At 35.3% G+C, this 19862-nt stretch overlaps 1 protein-coding gene and 1 pseudogene across 1 annotated transcript; one reads left to right on the top strand and one right to left on the bottom strand.

Annotated features, from left to right (window-relative positions):
• Window positions 1-785: 785 nt before the first annotated feature.
• LOC137716160 (omega-3 fatty acid desaturase, endoplasmic reticulum-like) lies at window positions 786-3105 on the bottom strand (annotated as a pseudogene).
• A 12692-nt stretch (window positions 3106-15797) lies between these two features.
• On the top strand, window positions 15798-18686 carry LOC137715799 (acyl-lipid omega-3 desaturase (cytochrome b5), endoplasmic reticulum-like). Its single transcript, XM_068455148.1, has 8 exons — window positions 15798-16532; window positions 16619-16708; window positions 17016-17082; window positions 17254-17346; window positions 17608-17793; window positions 17886-17966; window positions 18097-18234; window positions 18352-18686. Exons 1-8 carry the CDS (start codon window positions 16036-16038, stop codon window positions 18541-18543), a joined length of 1344 nt encoding a protein of 447 aa, XP_068311249.1. The 5' UTR covers window positions 15798-16035; the 3' UTR covers window positions 18544-18686.
• The last annotated feature ends 1176 nt before the right edge of the window (window positions 18687-19862 follow it).

Raw genomic sequence — 19862 nt, 5'->3', positions numbered from 1 at the left:
CACTCCAATTTCTTCAACTTCATCAATATCAGGCCTGCCAATTTTTGGAATTGGATATATTAGGAAGGCGTTAGAATGCTTGTAGTATTCAGCAATGTAGAAATCTTTAATATAGTCATAAGGATTCTCGTCATCCTTATAAACGCAGCCACTGCATGCTCACACGAAAACCCTTTGATTTGCTATTGATAACATGATGTCATGAATAGAAATGCTTTTCCAAATATTATCTAAAAAATGATATTTTTTAGGAATTAAAATGAAAGTTATCTATTAATTTAAAAATGGAAACAAATTGGTTAAGTAGTGATTGTGACTATGCTACTTCCACCACAATTGGTTAACATTGCATCAATTACTCATTAGGTTAATTTGTTAGACCATCTCCAATGGTTGGGCTAAAAGCCAAATTTTTTAGCCCGGAAAATTTAGCTTTTAGCCCAGAAACAACTTTTCTGCTCCAACCATTCTAGCCTAAAATTTTAGACCGGGATTATTAAAAAATAAACTTAGGCTATTTTTTTTGTTAATTAATTAATTTTTTTTTTTAAATATGTAGACTATCATAAATTAATTTTATGAACATTTTAACCTAAAATAATTTAAATTCCGATAAATATTGAGTGAAGTTCACTCCGATTTCTGGGCTAAATTTTGGGGGGAATTTGGCATTGGTTTAGCATTTAGCATTTAACCCAAAATTTCCCCTTGGGTTGGAGTGGGTTTGGGGGAAAATTTTGGGGGGTAATTTGGCTTTTAGCCCACCATTGGAGTTGGTCTTAGAGAAGTTTGCACAACCCCTTTAATTAGGGTTTGAATCCATTTCCTCGTAGACAAGGAAACGACAAAATTATTTTTCATGTATTCATGTCTAAAAAGCTTAATTTCAAAATTCAGTGACAAAATTAGAGCCTCAAATAGAATAATTATGTAGAAACTTAAAACAACACACAACAACTAGGCATTGCCTTCATTTCTCCACAACACATTATATCCCAAAATGATTAATTAGACTTATTCTTGAAATATTTAAGACGCTGAGGATCTGTCTGATAGAAAACAATTCCTCCATGGTCACTGACATAGTTATCTTCATTGAGGCTTGTAGCTAAGATCTTGAGCAGGTGAAACGGAATTGGCCCTGCTTGTTTGGGCTCACGATAATACTTCCCTAGAATCGGCTTAGCTGCCTTCGTCTGCAAAAGAAGTTGGTATGCATGTAAACCAAATGTTACAGAACAACTGCAAGGACACAAAATCAGTAAGCTAGTTCATCAAGTGATAGCTAGGGATCACTTACTGCTTCTTCCAGGTGATAATGTGGAATTTGAGAAAACAGATGGTGTATAACATGGGTACCAATATCATGATGGATCTTGTTAAACATTCCGTAATCACTGTAAACTACATTTCAAAAGATAAGGTTGGTACAGAGGAAGAGGAAGATGATAGAGAGAAAACCAGAGAGATTGTATTCATTGAATGAAGAAAATGTATACAAATGAACTTAATGAAATAATAGCTATACAATCCCTTATATAGCCATATATCTCAATTACAATAATATCCTTCTAACAATACTAACAACTCCACTACTGAAATAGTACCATGTGACATTTCTGTTATTACTAAATATTTCTGTTATTAATCACGATCAACGGATGTAAGCCCTCCTCGCAAGTAACTCCATTCCTGCACCAAAAATAAAATAAAATAATGTCAGCATCTTAATAAACAATTGTTATGTACATAAACACGATGTAAAACACATCTACTGACAGTATAAACAGAATATTTTTACCTTGCCGCGATACCAAGGGAGCTTTGTCTCGTAACCATGGTGATGCAAGTATGTGACAATGTCCAACCACATCACAAAAACCTGTGAAAATATAGTGCATGATCAAATTACAGAAAACAAAGTCCTAATTCGATATTAAGGTATTATATTACCAACTAAACAAGACTTTTAGAATCAAACTCACCCAATAAGGAACAAAATATAACTTAAGCATTTGAATAGGGCCCTGCAAAATGGAGAAATACAAAAGCAAAGCAGCCACTAGAACAACAGAAGCAGTTGAAGTTATAACATCTAATCGTTCGTTTGGGGAGAATAGGCCACTGCTTGGATGAAAGTAAGATGAGATCCTTCTTTACCAGGAGATCTATAAAACTGCATTAGCGGACAAAATAAGTAAAAGTTAAACAACTAATGATCAAGTAATAAAACCCTTAACAAAACTGTTTAACTAGCTAGACAGATTAGTCCCTTAATTAAAATAACTCTCACCAGGTAAACAGGATAAGCGAGGAACAGAAAAGGAATTGTGAATCTCAACGTTTTTGTGCTATTATCCAAACTTTTGTAGAGGGACTCAGTCATCTAAAATAAATAATAACCAAGTTAAGAAATTGAAATATTGAATATCAACAGAAGTTACATAGCAAGAGAACTAAAATACGTAAAATACGTACAGGAACCCAACTCATCTTTCTCAACATTTCCATGGTTCTGACGGTGAGTTCAGTGGCTAATGCTCCTGCAACATTAAGAAGTAATGTTGATAAAGTACCGTAATTTAAGAAATCAAATTTATAAGACACATCGTAAACAACATCACTAACACGTCCATCTTCTGTTACAAACATGATCATTTGCAACATAAACATATTATATATTATGTCAAACATGGTGACGTGATCAAAGAAATATATCGAAGACCCACCAGCCATGATAAGGTACAAGAATGGAAGAGGGCGAAATGTGTCCGACAAAACTATTCAGCAAGCGAGAGTCTGAGAAGCTTCAATGGCCACAGCCATGTCCGATAACAAACACAGCCCAAAACATGGTTCCCTGAGCAACCCAGTTACCCAGTAGATTGGCCAAACATACCAACTGTCTGAGTATTTGGCTATGGCTGGCAGTACAAAACCGACCAAAAAATCCCGAACAACATAATTCAAAGACCTCTATGGATTCTTTACCCAGCAGTGTTTGGGGATTTTTAATAAAAAAATTTAATAAAATTTAATAAAATTGAACGGTGGAGGGGCACTTGGGTCAAAATCAACTTGGTCTCCAGTTACAATAGTTTCCATTTTTCTGCAACCAACTAAGAATTTTTAATAAAAAAATTTAAAAGAAAATAAATTTACCCTAACTAAAACTATTTGATATTTAAACTATGTCCAAATTTAAACTACAAGACATAAAAAAAAATGAAGGAGAGCAACTTACAGTAAAGACCCTTTGAACCCTTTCGACTCTAGGTATTTCTGATTTAAGAAGTTGGCTATATTTATATGTGCTTAGGCTTATTCAGTTACTTAAAGAGAAATGCTAAGAAGACTATGAAAGTAAGATTTTTTATGGACTCTCTGTTACCTCATGTATTTGACATAATGTTTTATAATGTTAGCACGGAAAATATGCCAAAAATATAAAGTGGTGGATAGTCCATGGAGAGTTTCACTTTTGAGAAAATCTCCTAAGCATTTCTCTTCATTTCAAATGGATATGTCAAAATTTATTTTATTAATATATAAGGCTCTTAGTTATATTAACTATTAATAAATAAATAAATAAGAAAACTAATAAAAATGACTTAAAAACTTTGAGTTTTAATCAAAAGGACAAAAAATTGATTTTAGTTCACATCTTATTAGTTGTCAATAAGGCCCATGCATTAAAAAAATTAAATTAAAAGCATTTGACTCCATTTTTGTTTGCTGTTAAAAAAAAAGAAGAAAAAAGATAGCTAGAAAGCGAGGCATCAAATGACTTAGCTGCCATGTCATATATGACATCTTCCTTGGAGAACACCTTGATGTCTTTTAGTCCTAGTTGATGTATTTGACATCTCCTTCGAAAATGATCTAATTTGAAATCTTCATTGAAGATGGTCTTAATATGTAGTTTAGATTAGAAAGAATAATAATTCTAGGAGAAATGTTAAGGGGACTCTCTCAAAGTGGGACTCTCTATAGACTCTGTACCACCTCATGTTTTTCGTACAATGTTTTATAATGTTGGCACAAGAATTGACATTAAATTGTGACGTGACAGAGATTCCATAAAAAGTCTCATTTTTGAGAGATATGAATGCATTTTATTAATGATGTAATAAATTTAATCTAGAATATTTCGAGGATTTTCCTTTTGAACTTGTACCTTACTGTCAATTTCTCCCTTTGAATTAATGATTTTTAATTAAGTTCACTACTATGTAATGGAGATAAACAACTTGCATTCAGTTGATGCAACAATGCATGCATGTAACATGCGACATCTCATATGTATAATATCATGTGAACGTAAGAAACCATACGAAGGCTGACGAATACGCAGACTGACCATGACAGAAATTGAATGAAAGGAGTTGGGAGGTTCTATCATCTAAAAGTTGAGGATGATGTGAAAGAGAGTTTGGTTAAGATCCCCAATAACGCAACTTGGAAAGGGATGTGACTCACAGTTAACTAACTAACCATCAAAGAAAATGAGTGATAAACTCCACTTGCTGAAACAGTCGTGGGCTTAGCAATGGAAGAAAATGTTGGACAAACTTGTGAAATGGACCAGAAAAGTCGGTAAACAGCGTCCGCCTTCTTCTGGAAAGATTTATTAACATGAGACGTTTCAAAGTTAGGGTTCAATTCAACTTTGGTGTTTCAATATTATAAGTCAGGTGGCATAATTAACCTAGTTGCTAATGGGACCTAATCAACTTGTACTTTCATCGTGTTATTCAAAGTTTGAGACTGGGTGCCGAGAGATGTCAAATCAATTTATTAGGTTGTTAATAGATATCTGTAATCGTTTAATTTGATATCATCATATATAATATGAAGGTGAGATTGGTAGTGATGATGGTGTAAGGTGAAATTGAGGGGTGTCAACAGTTCGGTTTAGGGACAAAAATGTTATATCCATCCTCATAACAATGAAAATTAACATATCCATAATCACAAATTAACCATCGGGTATTATCTATAACCATATCCACAGAGTAATGGACTTCCCATTGATTAACAGTTTTATCCATCTTAATTTAGCACTTCTAGTCGGCCATCTTAATTTAGGTTAATTTGTGGCTAATACAGTAATACTATTAAGCATTAACTAGTAGGTATGTGGTGTTAGGAATCTACCAATTCATCTAGGACCCGAATAGTCATTCTTGCTAGAGTAAAAGAGAGGAGGGAATGTGAAAGAGTAGAATAATAGATCTATGAAATGTTTACTTACATGAAATAGAAATTAAGGACTAGCTAATACGATTTTTTTTCCATACTTCTCATATCTTTAAGTTCTTTAAGTTCTCTAATTTTCTCATTCTCTCATTTCTGTTAAGTAAACATGTTCGATCTTGTTTCAGTATATAGGGTGATTATTAGTCCCTAACTAGCTACTTAGTGTCACCTGTTAGGAGTCATTATGTGCCCGCCCTTTAAAGCATTATTTGGAGTGTTGGGGCCTAAAAATTGCATATGTACGTCTAATTACGTCAAAAAGACCTATTGTCGTAAGATATCCCAAGTCAAGCTTAAACACATGCAAAAGTGTGGATCGAGAATATTTACAATAATGCCATGCTAATAAAATAATAAATTAGGGAATAAGCGTTTGTATAATCACGCCAAACCCATGCATATTCACTACACCAAGCTTTGACACAATATTATTGTCGTGTACAAATCATGCTAACTATGATACATGATTGCTTAAGCTTAAGCAACGTGTTAGGGCTTGCCAAGTGGATCGTGATGTGGATGGTTACGGAAGTTTATCAGGTTTATGTGGAATCAAGATTATGAAAGACTTTGGGCTGCTTGTGAGCACCACGGATTAAGGCCCACAACTTGAATCCCACGTAGGTGAGTTTAGGAGAGAACAAACTAAGTTTCCCTTTCCTTTAGCAAACCAACTAACCCAGTTAGGAAGATACCAAAATCCAAAGTCTCTGGTTCACGTGAAAGCCTAGTGTAAGGTGTCCACTCATGAAGAAAGAAGGGATATTTCCCTTCCCAACTCACGCAGAACAACGATGATGGAAAACAAGGAGGCGTGTTGCCAGAAGTAGCGGCTATGGAAAGCTAACTAGGGAAGAGGGCACTCTAGGCAGATTGTGCGATGCAGTCTTCATGGGAGCAAATGCGTTCATCAATGTTATGCTGAAAAGGAAAGTTGTCGTTGCACTGGGGGGAAATAGAGAGAAAGACTTAGCCAAAACGAGATGAAGTAGAGAAACCAAAGGATTTCCTAGGGAAACCTAGGAAAGATACCCTCCACCTATAAAAGGGAATGATCAACTCGATACAAAAGGTACAGAACAAAACAGAGAGAAAAAACGGAGATGACACAAGATTGTATTGCACCAAGCAGGGAAATCATAGGTGTAGGGTATCCTTTCCCTACTTGGTGTAATCATAGGTGCAAATGATACTCTCCACCTATAAAAGGGAAGGATCAACTTCTCTAAGTGCAGGCAATCTTGAATCCTTGGAGAAATCATCCTTTTAGGGTTTCAACAGTTCCTTTAGGTTTCCTCAACCAATAGAAACATCCTTATAACTTTAGGAAACCTAGATTATCCATCCTCCATGACCATGCAGCCATGCAAGTTCTCTTTCATGCTAAATTGATAAACTTCTAGCTTCTACACCACGCCTTGCTTAGGCAAGTCATTATTTGCCTAACCACGCTATCTTTGAGTCATTGATCTAACCAATATACTTCATAAGACACGCTAATTCTTTCGAGGTATCCAGATCTTCGTATGCAAACGAACCATGAAAAGCAAAAGGGTGTTCACCAAAGCTCAAGTCCAACTTGGCCTAAAAGTCCCCAACAAGGAGCAATTAACTTTTCCACCCCTAATTAACTATTATTAGCGGTGTAGAATCTTTTATGTCTGTATGCTCGTTTTTTGATAATGAGTAAAATAGACACATTATGAAGGTAACATGTAGAAACAAGAACTTCATAAAACACTAATTCTATTTTGTTGGAAGTTAAACTGTTAAAGTATACATGCATAAGAGCATTTCTAACAACCTAATTAAACTAGCTTGCTTATCTATTTAACAAAAAAAATCAGAAAAATTATAGCTCAAAGAGATTACCCATCAGGCTCGCTACTGACTTTATGAACAAGCACTTGCTATATTTAGTGAAGAGGAAAGAAAAATTAACTAAGCATAAAAATTATAAATGCATTGCACGCTCCTGCTGTACTCCCTCTTTCAAAGTTGTCGTTAGACGGCGGAGAGCCATGAGTTCTTACTTCTAAGCATTTGTCTAACCATTGACTTCATTCCTCATGTGCAGAGGGACATGCACACTTCACAGACTGATTAGCTTAAATCACATATGTTAAAAAATTAGACGCGATTAACTGCTTTCTTGTCATATAATTTAAACAATATATTAGAGTGTTCGGTATTCTAGACAGATGCAAATATGAGGTTGATATTCAAGTAAAGACTGAGCAAGATCAAAAAATTCACACTCACTGTCACACACACGGTAATCTGGCCAAGGGAACATTTTTCTGAAATCCCATTTACCAAAAACAAATAAATAACCCCAACGTGAAACATTGTACCGGTCATTTGTCATTTTCACTCTCACAGTTTCACTATTGGAGTTGGATTCTCTTTCCCTTTTTTTTTCCTTCCTTTTTTTTCCTCTTATTTGAATGATCACGGTTAAGTTACTTCAGCATCTTATATTAATTTTTTATATAAAGAGAAAGACAAAATGGAGAATATGAAAGGAGAGAATGGAATGAGATGAGAAGAGGAGATGAGGAAATTCTAGTCCCTCACTCTCACCCTTTTTTTTTATATATATAATATGTAATATTTTTCTGGGAATGGGTGCAGAGCTCACATTTAATATATTGTCATGTATTAGACCCGGTAGTTTCTAATACGACAAGAAAATAACGGGTTTCAGATCAACACAATAACTAATGGGTATACACACAGGTAACACGTGGGTAATCCGTTTTGACCCGTTAAGAAAAAAATTATTTTGATAATTTTAAAGTTTAATTACTAAAAGATTTATTATAAAATATAATAGCCATATTAATATATACAAAGTTAAAATAAACTAGTATAGTATTTGTATAGACAAGAACTAAGAAGACATACATACAAGTATGAAAAATATGAAAGAATATATAAAAAATCGTGATTCATCATTATTCCTCCACGAGTAGATAATGGCTACACTTATATTATTGTTTAGATTTTTAAAATCCTCCAAACCCTCATGAATAATGTTTTTTATTTGAGGGCAAAATTAATAAAATTAATAATAATTATTTTAGAAGTGTAAAAAATGTAAAAAAAAAATATATACAATCACTCATATTGACAAGCTTTACAACTTTCATGAAGGGGTCTGCTTCGAAATCCAACACTATAATCCATAAACCTTAAATTTATATTTAACAGTCGATTGTCATTTACGCTTTATTCTTCTTACTGAATTTCATTTTTTTAATTTTCTTTTCTGAAAACATGAACATCTAGTGGATGTAAGAAGATGAACGGTTTAGATCTTTGATATCACATTTCGATATTTACGGTTAACTAAAATATGAGTCGATGTCATGTAGTTTGTAGAAACTTTATAAACATCAAGCAATATTTCCACTAACCATAAAACTCTGAATATAATATTAACGACCCAAACCGTTCATCTTCCTGCATCCTCTAATAGATCATGTTTTCTAAAAAGAAAATTTGAAAAAACAAAATTTGATGAGAACAATGAAGCGTAAATGTAAACAACAATCAACGGTTAAATTTTGATCTATGATTTATATGATTGTAGTGGCGAATTTCAAGGTTAAGTTCTTCATAAAAGTTGTAAGGCTTGTCATTATGAGCGTTTATATATTTTTTATACTTCTACATTAATTATAAAACTATTAAAGACTTTACTTAAATAACAGCCATAAGATAAATGAAAGTAAATTTGTAATGTTGGATTCTATTTCACTTATATTATTAGAATTTTTTGGACGAAAAAACCCCTCCTCTATTCCAATATTTTCCAATTTTACCATTTGATCAATTTAGGTAAGTGAAAATATACTTAAAAGAAAAATGCGTTTTTATGTTTTGGATGTGACAATATGGTATGTTTATACTTATTTAGTATTATGTTTTTCATTTGATTATTTATTGGTTTAAAATATATTTTCTTTAACGGGTAACGGGTCGGGTAATTTTACCCATTTATTTTAACGGGTGTTACACGACACGACCCGTTAAGATATCGGGTGTGACACGAAAACGATACGAACACGGAAAACACGACACGAATGTCAAGTCTACCATGTATCGATCTCTCGTTGTTTTATAAACTGTCTAAATTCACACGATTCCTTTTCTAACTCAGAAAATTTAAATAAAAAATAGACTCTTGTGATTATAAAAAGCTCATGAATGACGCAATGTTAAATAGCATCGAGAGAGGATCCTCGTTAGATCCTCTTTGTAAGGATTTCGGGGATTCTCTAATCAGATCCGTTCATTGTACATCGTGCGGTCAGTTTTTGTCAGGTACTGTACATCGTGATGAATGAATGTGATTGAAAGATCTCCATAATCCTCCTGCTTAATAGCATCAGCTATACATAAAGAAAATCTTATCAAAATAAAACATAAAAATGCTCTCTCTACCTTTTTTCTGCTTAAAAAAATTAAACGAACAGTAATTTAATTGATTAAGAAGTTTCACTTCATAATATTTGATATCTCTTGATTTTGATTTCTTTCACTCTCTCCATCTAATGCGTTTGTATAAAAAAGGTTCAAACGAAATTAGAATTGGGTGCAATCATACTGTTTAATCTCAATCAACTTTTTCTTTTATGTTTTAAGGCAGAAAGTATAAAAAAGACATAATGCCTTTTCTTTTATGTCTGCAAATTAACAAATGTCTGAAAGATATGCTTTTTCCTTTCTGTGATCTGAAAAGTATATATGCCTGAAACAATTGGGAAAAAAACCAAATTATGTACACGCATGATCTAAAGATGTATTGATGCTCTGTGTATACTGATTATTTATGTTTAGTCCTACACATTTTTCTATTAATTATACTTAATTGCACACCTTCTAATCAGTATCTCTTCCATATGTGACAAACCAAAGATGCTATTACCGGATATTATTTTGGCTTTTTAGTCAAAATGGTCCATGAGATTTGTATAACTCATCACCTTTGTCTCTGAGATTTGAAATCAATAGAAGTGGTCCCTGAGATTGTCCACAATCAATCATTTTGATCCTTCCGTGAAACATTATGTTAAATAATGATCAAAATAACAAAAATACCCTTAGTTCAATAAACAACAAGCCAAAATGATTTGACAAAAATTGGGGGTATTTTTGTCATTTTATTCTTATTTAATGGATATTTTTTCACGGAATGATAAAAATGATTGATGGTGGAAAATCTCAGGGACCACTCTATTGATTTCAAATCTCAAGAGCCAAAGTGAATAGTTATACAAATCTCAAAGACTATTTTGGCTAAAAAGCCTATTATTTTTCCATTTAATTTTCAAATTTGGGATCACACCCTCCCATCGCTTCAGCTTTTAATTTTGGTATATGGGGCTTTGGTGATGGACAAGGATTATCTCCCCTCTTTTTTTTCCTTCCTTTTTGTTTGAACGCTCAAGATTTCATCTTTATAGAAAGAGAAATATATTAAAAAAAGTAGAGAATAGGGATTGTGTGCTCTAATTTTCTTTCCTTGGCCAAAAAACAAAAAGAAAAAGAGATCCTAGCATATGCCTTCTTAATAAATTAAATGTCAATAAAGGTTTTACAAAAAAAAAAAAAAAAAAAAAAAAAAAGGTGATAGGAAGTGGATTTTTTCGTATGCAATTTGAACATATAAACTTACTTTTGTGGTTGTAGGATTTTTTATTGTTGGATTCTTTTTCGCGACTATTATTTTTATGCATGTTATACATTAGAGCACAAAATAATTTTTGGCTTGTAAAAGTATATTATGTGTAACCGATCTAATAAAGGTAGCGTTTCACCTGTACAAGCATTCTATTAAAAACGTGTGGTAGAATATAATACAAATAATGTGGTTTCTCTGGCTTTTTGGTCAAACAGACGTACCATATTTCCTTTTATATATAAAATACACCACACCATCTATACTATTATTTTCTTAATACGTTCTCATTGTAATAAAATTCTAGTGCCGGCACTAACCTTGATTAACCTACTCAAATTGCAAAATAATTTCTATGATCCGTAAAAATATATTTTAAAAAAATGCCTCTGTTTACATACGCGACCAATAATTCTTTGGGTTTTATGAAGTTATTACATGACTGATAAACTCATGTATTTTAATTTACTTGTTCTATGGTTTCAAAAAATACAAAAATAAAAACACACTTTCGGTTGCATGGGGCATCCAACCATATTGGTGCTAAGTGTAATCTGCAAAAATGTCTCTGGAATAGGCATAACCGCAGACCAAGGCTGCCAAACACATACTTGAAGATGAAGGAAGGCATGTCCAAGTTCCCATAATCTAGATCATCTCCTGATCTCACATTCTGAGCCGACAAACTGAGTAATTCAGATCTCTTATTTTAAATTTTACGGTCCCATTAGTTTATTTTGCTGGTCCACACAAAAACCAAAAGTCTAATCTCTCTCTTCCTTTTTTTAACCGGTTCGAATTATGCAGTCCATCAACTTTGGACAACAAAATCTGAAGAGGATCTGAATTCAAGTTCCCATAACCCCTCTTTTGAAAAATGTAATAGAAAAAGTTTATTCTGATCTAAATATCTTCTGAACTTTCTATCTCTTTTCTTCTACATCGTGAAACCTCGATGCTCTATCTTTATTGATATATGTTGCGAGAGCCACACAGCCACGTTGTAGTGAAGCATTCATCCAACCCTATCGCTCAAATGTGGCGATTCTTCCCACACCATTACCCATTGCTCACTTCTGAGAAAATTTGTGGTTGTCCCTGTTATTATTTAATAGTGGATGAAATGGCATTTTCTGTACAAAACTGGCATTTAGACTCTTCTGAAAGTAAGTCCGGCATTTTCAACAACGCCAGTAATATTTTTGTTATTTTAGCAAGAAAAATTGTTTGTTAGTTTTAGATTATTTTTCGTGATTTTTGAATTAAAATAACCATACAAGATAGTTTAGTTAGTTTGCTAGAGATGTTATTCTCATACATGCACGTCTACCTTAAACTTATGTTGCTGCTTCAGCCTATTATAACAAAATATAGCAATGTTCCTAAAAAAACTGAACTGAAACAATTTACGCGTGTTAGCGATAACTTGCTTTTGAGATAGTTTGAATAGTAACTTTATTTTTTAGGGCGCCTGAATGGTATTTGAAGTCTTGTATATTTTTTAGGATTAATTTCAACTTACAACCTTGAAGTTTCTTGATTTTTAATATTTGATACATGAAGTTTTTTTCGTCGTAGTGTGATACCTAAAGTTATAACTTTAGGACACTTTCATACATCTGTTAAGTTTTCTATCAGAACATCCGTTAATTAATGACGTGATACCCGCGTAGACAATGATTAAATGTCACGCGTCAATATGGGCCAACGTAGATATTAAATAATAATAATAATAATAATAAAACTGTTCTCCTCTCCTTCTTCTCTTCCCCGATCTGTCCGACTCCTCCCTCTTCACCCCCTCCTTTCTCTCTCCCCAGATCAACCTTCACCCACCCTAACCCAAACTATGCCGCCCCCGTCGCTTTCCTCACTGTCATCGCCCAAACCCTAAACCTCTGTGGTCGTTCCTTGAGCACCGTCTCCAACACATCCTCGCTTCTCCAGATCTGAAATGTTCGAAAGGAGACAAGTCGTTGCAAACCCCAGTACTCCACTGAAGACCTCAGTTTCTCACAACCCCCAACCGGGCATTGTAATTACGAACAATCAAAACATTTGCAGACTTAAAATCTCTATGAATTACAGGTGGGCTCGATGAATATAAAATGTCAATTGCCTTAGCAGTTTGCAAAGCTAATTTAATCCTACAACCCCAATTAGGAGGCTGATTCGCACTGGAATGTAAAACATCATACAGCGTACCGTTGCTCATGAACTCCACCACCAAAAGCCTGTCTTTCGAATCATTCGAAAACCCCAAAAGATTGACCAGCCTTGGACTCCGAATCTTGGACAAGATCTCGATCTCGTTGTCGACCTCGTTGGCGGTCTCCGGCCCAGAACACGAGTTGGGTCGGAGAGTCTGGCTGTGAGCTCTAGAGGGTCTTTTGACAGTAACGAGACGGCCGCGGAGCATAGCTTTGTAGACGTAGCCGTGGCTGCCTTTACCCAAAAGCTTATGGTTGGAGAAGCCATTGGTGGCGGCAACAAGATCACTGTAGTCGAAGTGTTAGATCTTGATGGGCTTTTCTGCGGTGGTGGCGGTGGTTTTGGACGATGATGTCTCCCAAAACAAACCCCAGCCGTAGAGGTTTAGGGTTTGGGCGATGGCGGTGAGGAAGGGGACGAGGGCGGCGTAGTTTGGGTTAGGGTGGGTGAAGGTTGATCTGTGGAGAAAGAAGGGAGGGGGTGAAGAGGGAGGAGTTGGACAGATCGGGGAAGAGAAGAGGGAGGAGAAGAGAGCTTTTTTTTTTTTTTAATATCCACATGGGCTCATCATGACACGTGACGCTTAATTATTGTTTAAGTAGATGCCACATCATCAATTAATGAAGATTCTGACGAAAAACTTAACGGATGTATGAATGTGTCCTAAAATTATGATTTTAGCTACCACTCTAGAACGAAAAAAATTTCATATATCAAATCTTGAAATTAAAAAAACTATTTTTTAATAAGAAAAATTAAATTATTAGAAAAGTCCTGGGGTGCCACGAAAGCATGGCACAAAATTTGACCAATCTTTACAACCGCATTTTGCCTTCCGAAAAGTACAGAAAAATATATGTTCTGAAAAGTGGCAAGCTGACTTTTGAATACCGGAGAGAAGGGTTTTGAGACACCATTGATGGAATCAGTGAGAATCTTTGAGTCACCTTCCACCTCCTCTGGAGCAAGCATCCAATAAACCATCAAGCAAAGCCTAACATTTCATGATTAGAGATAGTAGCTACTCATTGGTATTGAATCCCTTAGACCATCTCCAACATCTCCAACCTTTGGAGTAAAATCTAAAATTTTTAACCCAGAACATTTAGGTTTTATCGCATAAACAGTTTTTCTTCACCAACCCTTCAGGCCTAAGTTTTTTAGCACAAGGTTATTAAAGAATAAATTTGGGCTAATTTTTTTTTAAGAAAAATTATGTATACTATCCTAATTTAATCTTATGAACATTTTAACCAAAAAATAGTTAGATTCCGATAAATATTGAAAAATCATTAAATTTGGGTGAATTTTGAGTTAAATAATTTTTTTAACCGTTAGATTTAAATTTGGGCTGTTAGATCTTTTTTTTTTATACAGTTGGATTTGATCATATTAGATATCAGCCATTGAATTCAATGAAATTATAAATATAAAACAAAATAAAAAAAAAACAAATATAAATATGGACCGTTGGATCAGAGAAACGAACCGTTGGGCTCATTGTTGCGGCCAACAAGAGGAGGACATGCCCACGTGGGTGGGGTCCAGCTGGTGCTGGGCTGGCACGTGCAATTGCGTCCGAACATGGGTCTTGGGCAACTGGGCTTCACATCCCGTTTTCCACTCTCACATGTGGGCTCCACCACTAACCTTGGCCTAAATCTAGCTTTTTTTTTTTAGTTTTAAGACTTAACCCCATTTTAGAACAAGGGTTGGACTGAAACGGGGGGAATAGAAGAGAAAATTTAGAATTTACTCCAAGGGTTAGAGTTGGTCTTAGTAAAAAGGTCTTGGTCCATTCATTGGCCACAGCTAGAAACCAAAGGGTAGTGGGCAATGGGCGTAGTATGGACAAGTAACCCAGCAGGCTTTCAGGCTTTCAGGCTTTGGTGGAGAGTTGCACATGGCAGGCTGCCTCATGTTCAATTTTTGGAGGTAAGATTTGGCCGAAAGGCCACAACTTGTGACCAAAAGACATGCAAATTTCTCGATGACTGGAATGAGTGATGAGTGTGATGACCACCCTTTTACTCCATCTTTTGATTTTTCTTTCTTCTCTTTTCGTATCACAAACAAATGTACAAGTGCACCATGACCAAGCGTAGAGATCTTTTTTTGTATGTGTTTGCTTACGTGATGAAATACTTTCATGCAACGAGATGTTTTAAACCAATCACATATTGTCATACTGAAAAGTTAAAATATATAACAGTGCATGTTTGACTTTAGATACTACACAATGATATCCTTTGTAAATAGTTTTTTATTTTATTTTATTTTTATTTTATTTTATTTTTTTATCTAAATGGTGCAGTGTACTCTCGCTCCGTGCATTCATCATGCAACCATATTATCCAGCACGTTAATTATGTACTCTCGCTCTGTGCATTCATCATGCAACATGCAACCATATTATCCAGCCCATTAATTGTGTACTCTCGCTCTATGCATTCATCATGCAACATGCAACCATATTATCCAGCCCAACCATATTATCCAGCCCATTAATTGTGTACTCTCGTTCCGTGCATTCATCATGCAACCATATTATCTAGCCCATTAATGGTGAACCTTATTCATCCAAGCATAGAGTTTTTTGTGTCCGTTTGAAGAAGAACTTCATCTCATTGTGATGGTATCTTAAATTAATTATGTACTATCTTTGTTGTATGTAAGGTTCTTTTCTATGCAATGAGATGTTGATTGTGCTGGTTTTTCAAATCAATTATGTACTACTATCATGCATGAAGTACAAAATGTAAAGCATGGACTCCGAAAATTGTCGTTTGGGCTATCTATTGACCTACGATACTGCCATAAAAGGGTTCTATTGATCTAAGATACTGTCACAGTGAAATACCTTAGCTTCTCTAGTGTGTATGGTAAGGTGTACCCTTGTGCACCCATCGTATCACTGTGCTTACGCTTATAAATATAAACTTTCTGATCTTAACCTCACTGCCAGTAGCAGCCCTCTTGTCTGCTCCACAGTGGATACAGAGATTTTGAGCCAGTGGTTTCCTCCTCCTCCACCAAAGGATTCAACTTTTGCTACAATGATGGAAACTCAGACTCAGAAGCAGCAGAGCAAGCCCATCAATGGCGTCAATGGGATCCATAACCACCACCATGACGAAGCAGATTTCGACCCAAGTGTCCCTCCTCCATTCAAGATAGCTGAGATCCGAGCTGCCATTCCCCAACACTGCTGGGTCAAGGATCCATGGAGGTCTCTGAGCTATGTTTTCAGGGATTTGTTTGCGATTTCTGCAATGGCAGCTGCTGCCATTTACTTGGAAAGTTGGTATCTTTGGCCTTTGTACTGGGCTGCTCAGGGAACCATGTTCTGGGCTGTCTTTGTTCTCGGACATGATTGGTAATTCTCACTCACTCACTCCTCACTTCATCCTCCATTTTCTGCATCTGCTTGCTTCTAATGTGATTGGTTTTTGGATTGAACAGTGGCCATGGAAGCTTTTCAGACAGTAGAATTCTGAACAGTGTTGTGGGGCATATATTGCATTCTGCAATTCTTGTACCTTATAATGGATGGTGGGTTCCTCATAAACCTCTTTGCTTCATAACCTGCTTCAAATGATTTTTTTCTGTGAAGTGATTTTCGTGCTCCAGTTTTATCTCCCCTGTATTTCTCCCGTTTGCTCTAGCCTTTGGATTGAATAAATCGAAGGAGTATAAGTGACGGAAACAAGAGGAGTGCACAAGAAAACGAGAGCGTGAAAATCACTACCCTGTTTATTTCTTTCTATTTTTTGACCTTTTAGCCTTTCCTTTTGAAACTGTTGTTGATTTTTTAATCTTGGATTTAAATTTTGAGTAGATTTTCATGTGATTTCTTCAGGAGAATTAGCCACAGAACTCACCATCAGAACCATGGACATGTTGAGAACGATGAGTCATGGGTTCCTGTAAGTGCTTCTCTTAATTCAAACTGTTCCATCTATTGTTAATCATAATGCTCTTACTTTGCACAACAGAAATAATTAGTTCTGGAATCTAAATCTGCTGATGCGGCTTTACTTAATTTTCAGTTAGTAATTGATTAACCTGTATGTTTGTTGTTATCTTTATGGATATAGCTGACTGAGAAGGTTTATTCGAGTCTCGATCAAAGTACCCTGAAATTCAGATTCAGGGTGCCTTACCCCATTTTTGCATATCCTTTCTATCTGGTGAGAAAAACCCATCTTTTATTGCTCATATGTTTTCGGAAGAGTGATTTTCGCTCTCCTGTTTTCTCCCCGCACTTCTCCCTTTTGTTCGAGCCTTTTGATTGAATAAATCAAAGAAGAATCAAGGGCGAGAAACAAGAGGAGTGCAGGCGAAGAAAACTGAGCGTCGTGTAGTGTTTAGATTCAAAATTGTGTGTTTCTGATGGTTCATGAAGCTAAATTTTGCCTCCTTTTTTTGGTTGGGTTGCCTTTCGCTATCAGTGGACTAGAAGTCCAGGAAAGCAAGGTTCTCATTTCAATCCGTACAGTGACTTGTTTGCCCCAAATGAAAGGAGAGATGTGATAACATCAACTACTTGCTGGACTATGATGGTTTCCCTGCTTGTTTATCTGTCATTTGTCGTAGGCCCTGTCGAAATCCTCAAGCTTTACGGTGTCCCTTACTGGGTTAGTCCAATTTTTATTCCTGATAAGTTGCACTTACTTGCATACAGTTTTTTTTTTTTGTTTTCCTTATTCTCATCAACTTCGACTTGCAGATTTTCGTAATGTGGTTGGACATGGTCACATATCTGCATCACCATGGTTATGACGAAAAACTTCCTTGGTACCGCGGCAAGGTAAAACTGATACATTAACCCTACTACATTGATCATACATGCTGCAAGTGAAGATCTTATCAGAAGGGTTAAATCAATTAAGACTCTTAATTAAGAAGCCATATTTCCTCTCATGGTTTTAATTCTGCAGGAATGGAGTTATCTACGAGGAGGCCTTACAACCGTTGATCGCGATTATGGAATGTTCAACAACATCCACCATGACATCGGCACTCATGTTATCCATCATCTCTTCCCTCAAATCCCACACTACCACCTAAGGGAAGCAGTATGTTACTTACCATGCTCTTCCCCACTTAAAACAAATTAACCTTCTATTCACAATTTGCAGATATTAGCCCTACTTGTTGATTCTAATGGTTTCATTCACATGATTACATTGCAGACCAAGGCAGCTAAACCGGTTTTGGGGAAGTACTACCGGGAGCCAAAGAAATCCGGGCCGTTTCCGGTTCACTTGATTGATAATCTGTTGTCAAGCATGAGCAATGATCACTATGTTAGTGACACCGGAGACATTGTATACTACCAGACAGACCCCAAGCTGTTCAAAAGTCTCAAGGGCAAGTCCAATTGACTTTTCTTTTTTTGGGGTTAGCTCAATTGGGATGGCAGATATGAAATGTTTTCTGTATTGCATTATCTGCTAAAAACCTTGAGAAGGATACTTGTATTTGGTGATTTGTTTAGTTTCTAGCAAATAAACAATGTTTTTGTCAATTTTGCTTTGGAGTATTTATTCTAGATTGTTAGTTTTATGACAATAGAGGCCTCGTCCCGTGAGTTATCCTATCCAAGCTAATTTTAGACAACAAACAAGGCCAAAGAGTAGATGAAGTACTGGTTTGGTACTGAGGTGATTCTGAAAAAAGCTGGTATCAAAAAAAGCTGTGAGCTGTTTTTGTGTTTGGTAAACATTCAGCTTCAGTTTTTTTTCACAGTTTTGGGTGAAAAAAAGCCAAAAACAAGAAGCTGCAAAACCCAGCTTTGAAAAACTGGCTTTTTTTCACATCTGTTTTACATAAAAGTTTACCAAATACTATAATACTGTTTTTTTTTTTCAAAAGCACTTTTACAAAAAAGTTTACCAAACACTCTACTGCTTTATTTCACAGCTGCTTATTTTCACAGCACAGCAGAAACAGCTTTTTTTCAAAGCACAGCAATACCAAACCAGCCCGAAATCGCAAGAAAACACAAAATATTTTTCTTCACCAGCCCCCTAAAGTTTTTCATATGAAGTGTCGTCGTGAATAATGTGTTGCAGTTTTATTTTTTAAATTTAGACATATGGTTTGAAGTCATGGGGGTGAGGAAAGAAAAAAACAATAAGATTTGGTTTGTAAAAAGTCATAACTGACGATAATTTTATTTTGTGATATAAGATCAAATTGTCTTTTTATCCTCTTTTGATTGACAAAAAATATTTTGTAAATAGGTACACTAGCAATCAATACGCGCGCTTTACGTATGCAATTAAGTTTGTTTTTTAATTTACTGCAACTTATCATGAGCAAGAATGACAATTAAAAAAGAAAAATAAAAGAAAATAAAATAAAGATAAAGAGACTGATGCATGCTGCTCTCTCTTCTCCATCTCTCAACCTTTTTTCGCACTGTACCAAGCCACTTCCCCCGCCTTCCCCTTCCTTCCCTACTCGCACATCCCCACTTCTCATCGCCCCCAACTATACCCACCAAATCCCCAGCCCCAATCATTTCAATTGCAGATGCCAATTTTTCAAGTTAATTTTAATTTTTAAATAGAACTGTTATTATTATCTAGTTGTGAGCTTCAAGTAAAAAATAGTAAAATACGTTTCAGGTAATTACTGAATTGTCCATAATTTTTATTTCTGTTCAGTTTTAATTAAAATGTCAGAGTGGTAATTTCAT

This window comes from Pyrus communis, chromosome 14 (genome assembly GCF_963583255.1).
Source record: "Pyrus communis chromosome 14, drPyrComm1.1, whole genome shotgun sequence".
Taxonomy (NCBI): Eukaryota; Viridiplantae; Streptophyta; class Magnoliopsida; order Rosales; family Rosaceae; genus Pyrus; species Pyrus communis.
This window is presented reverse-complemented; position numbering and strand designations above follow the sequence as displayed.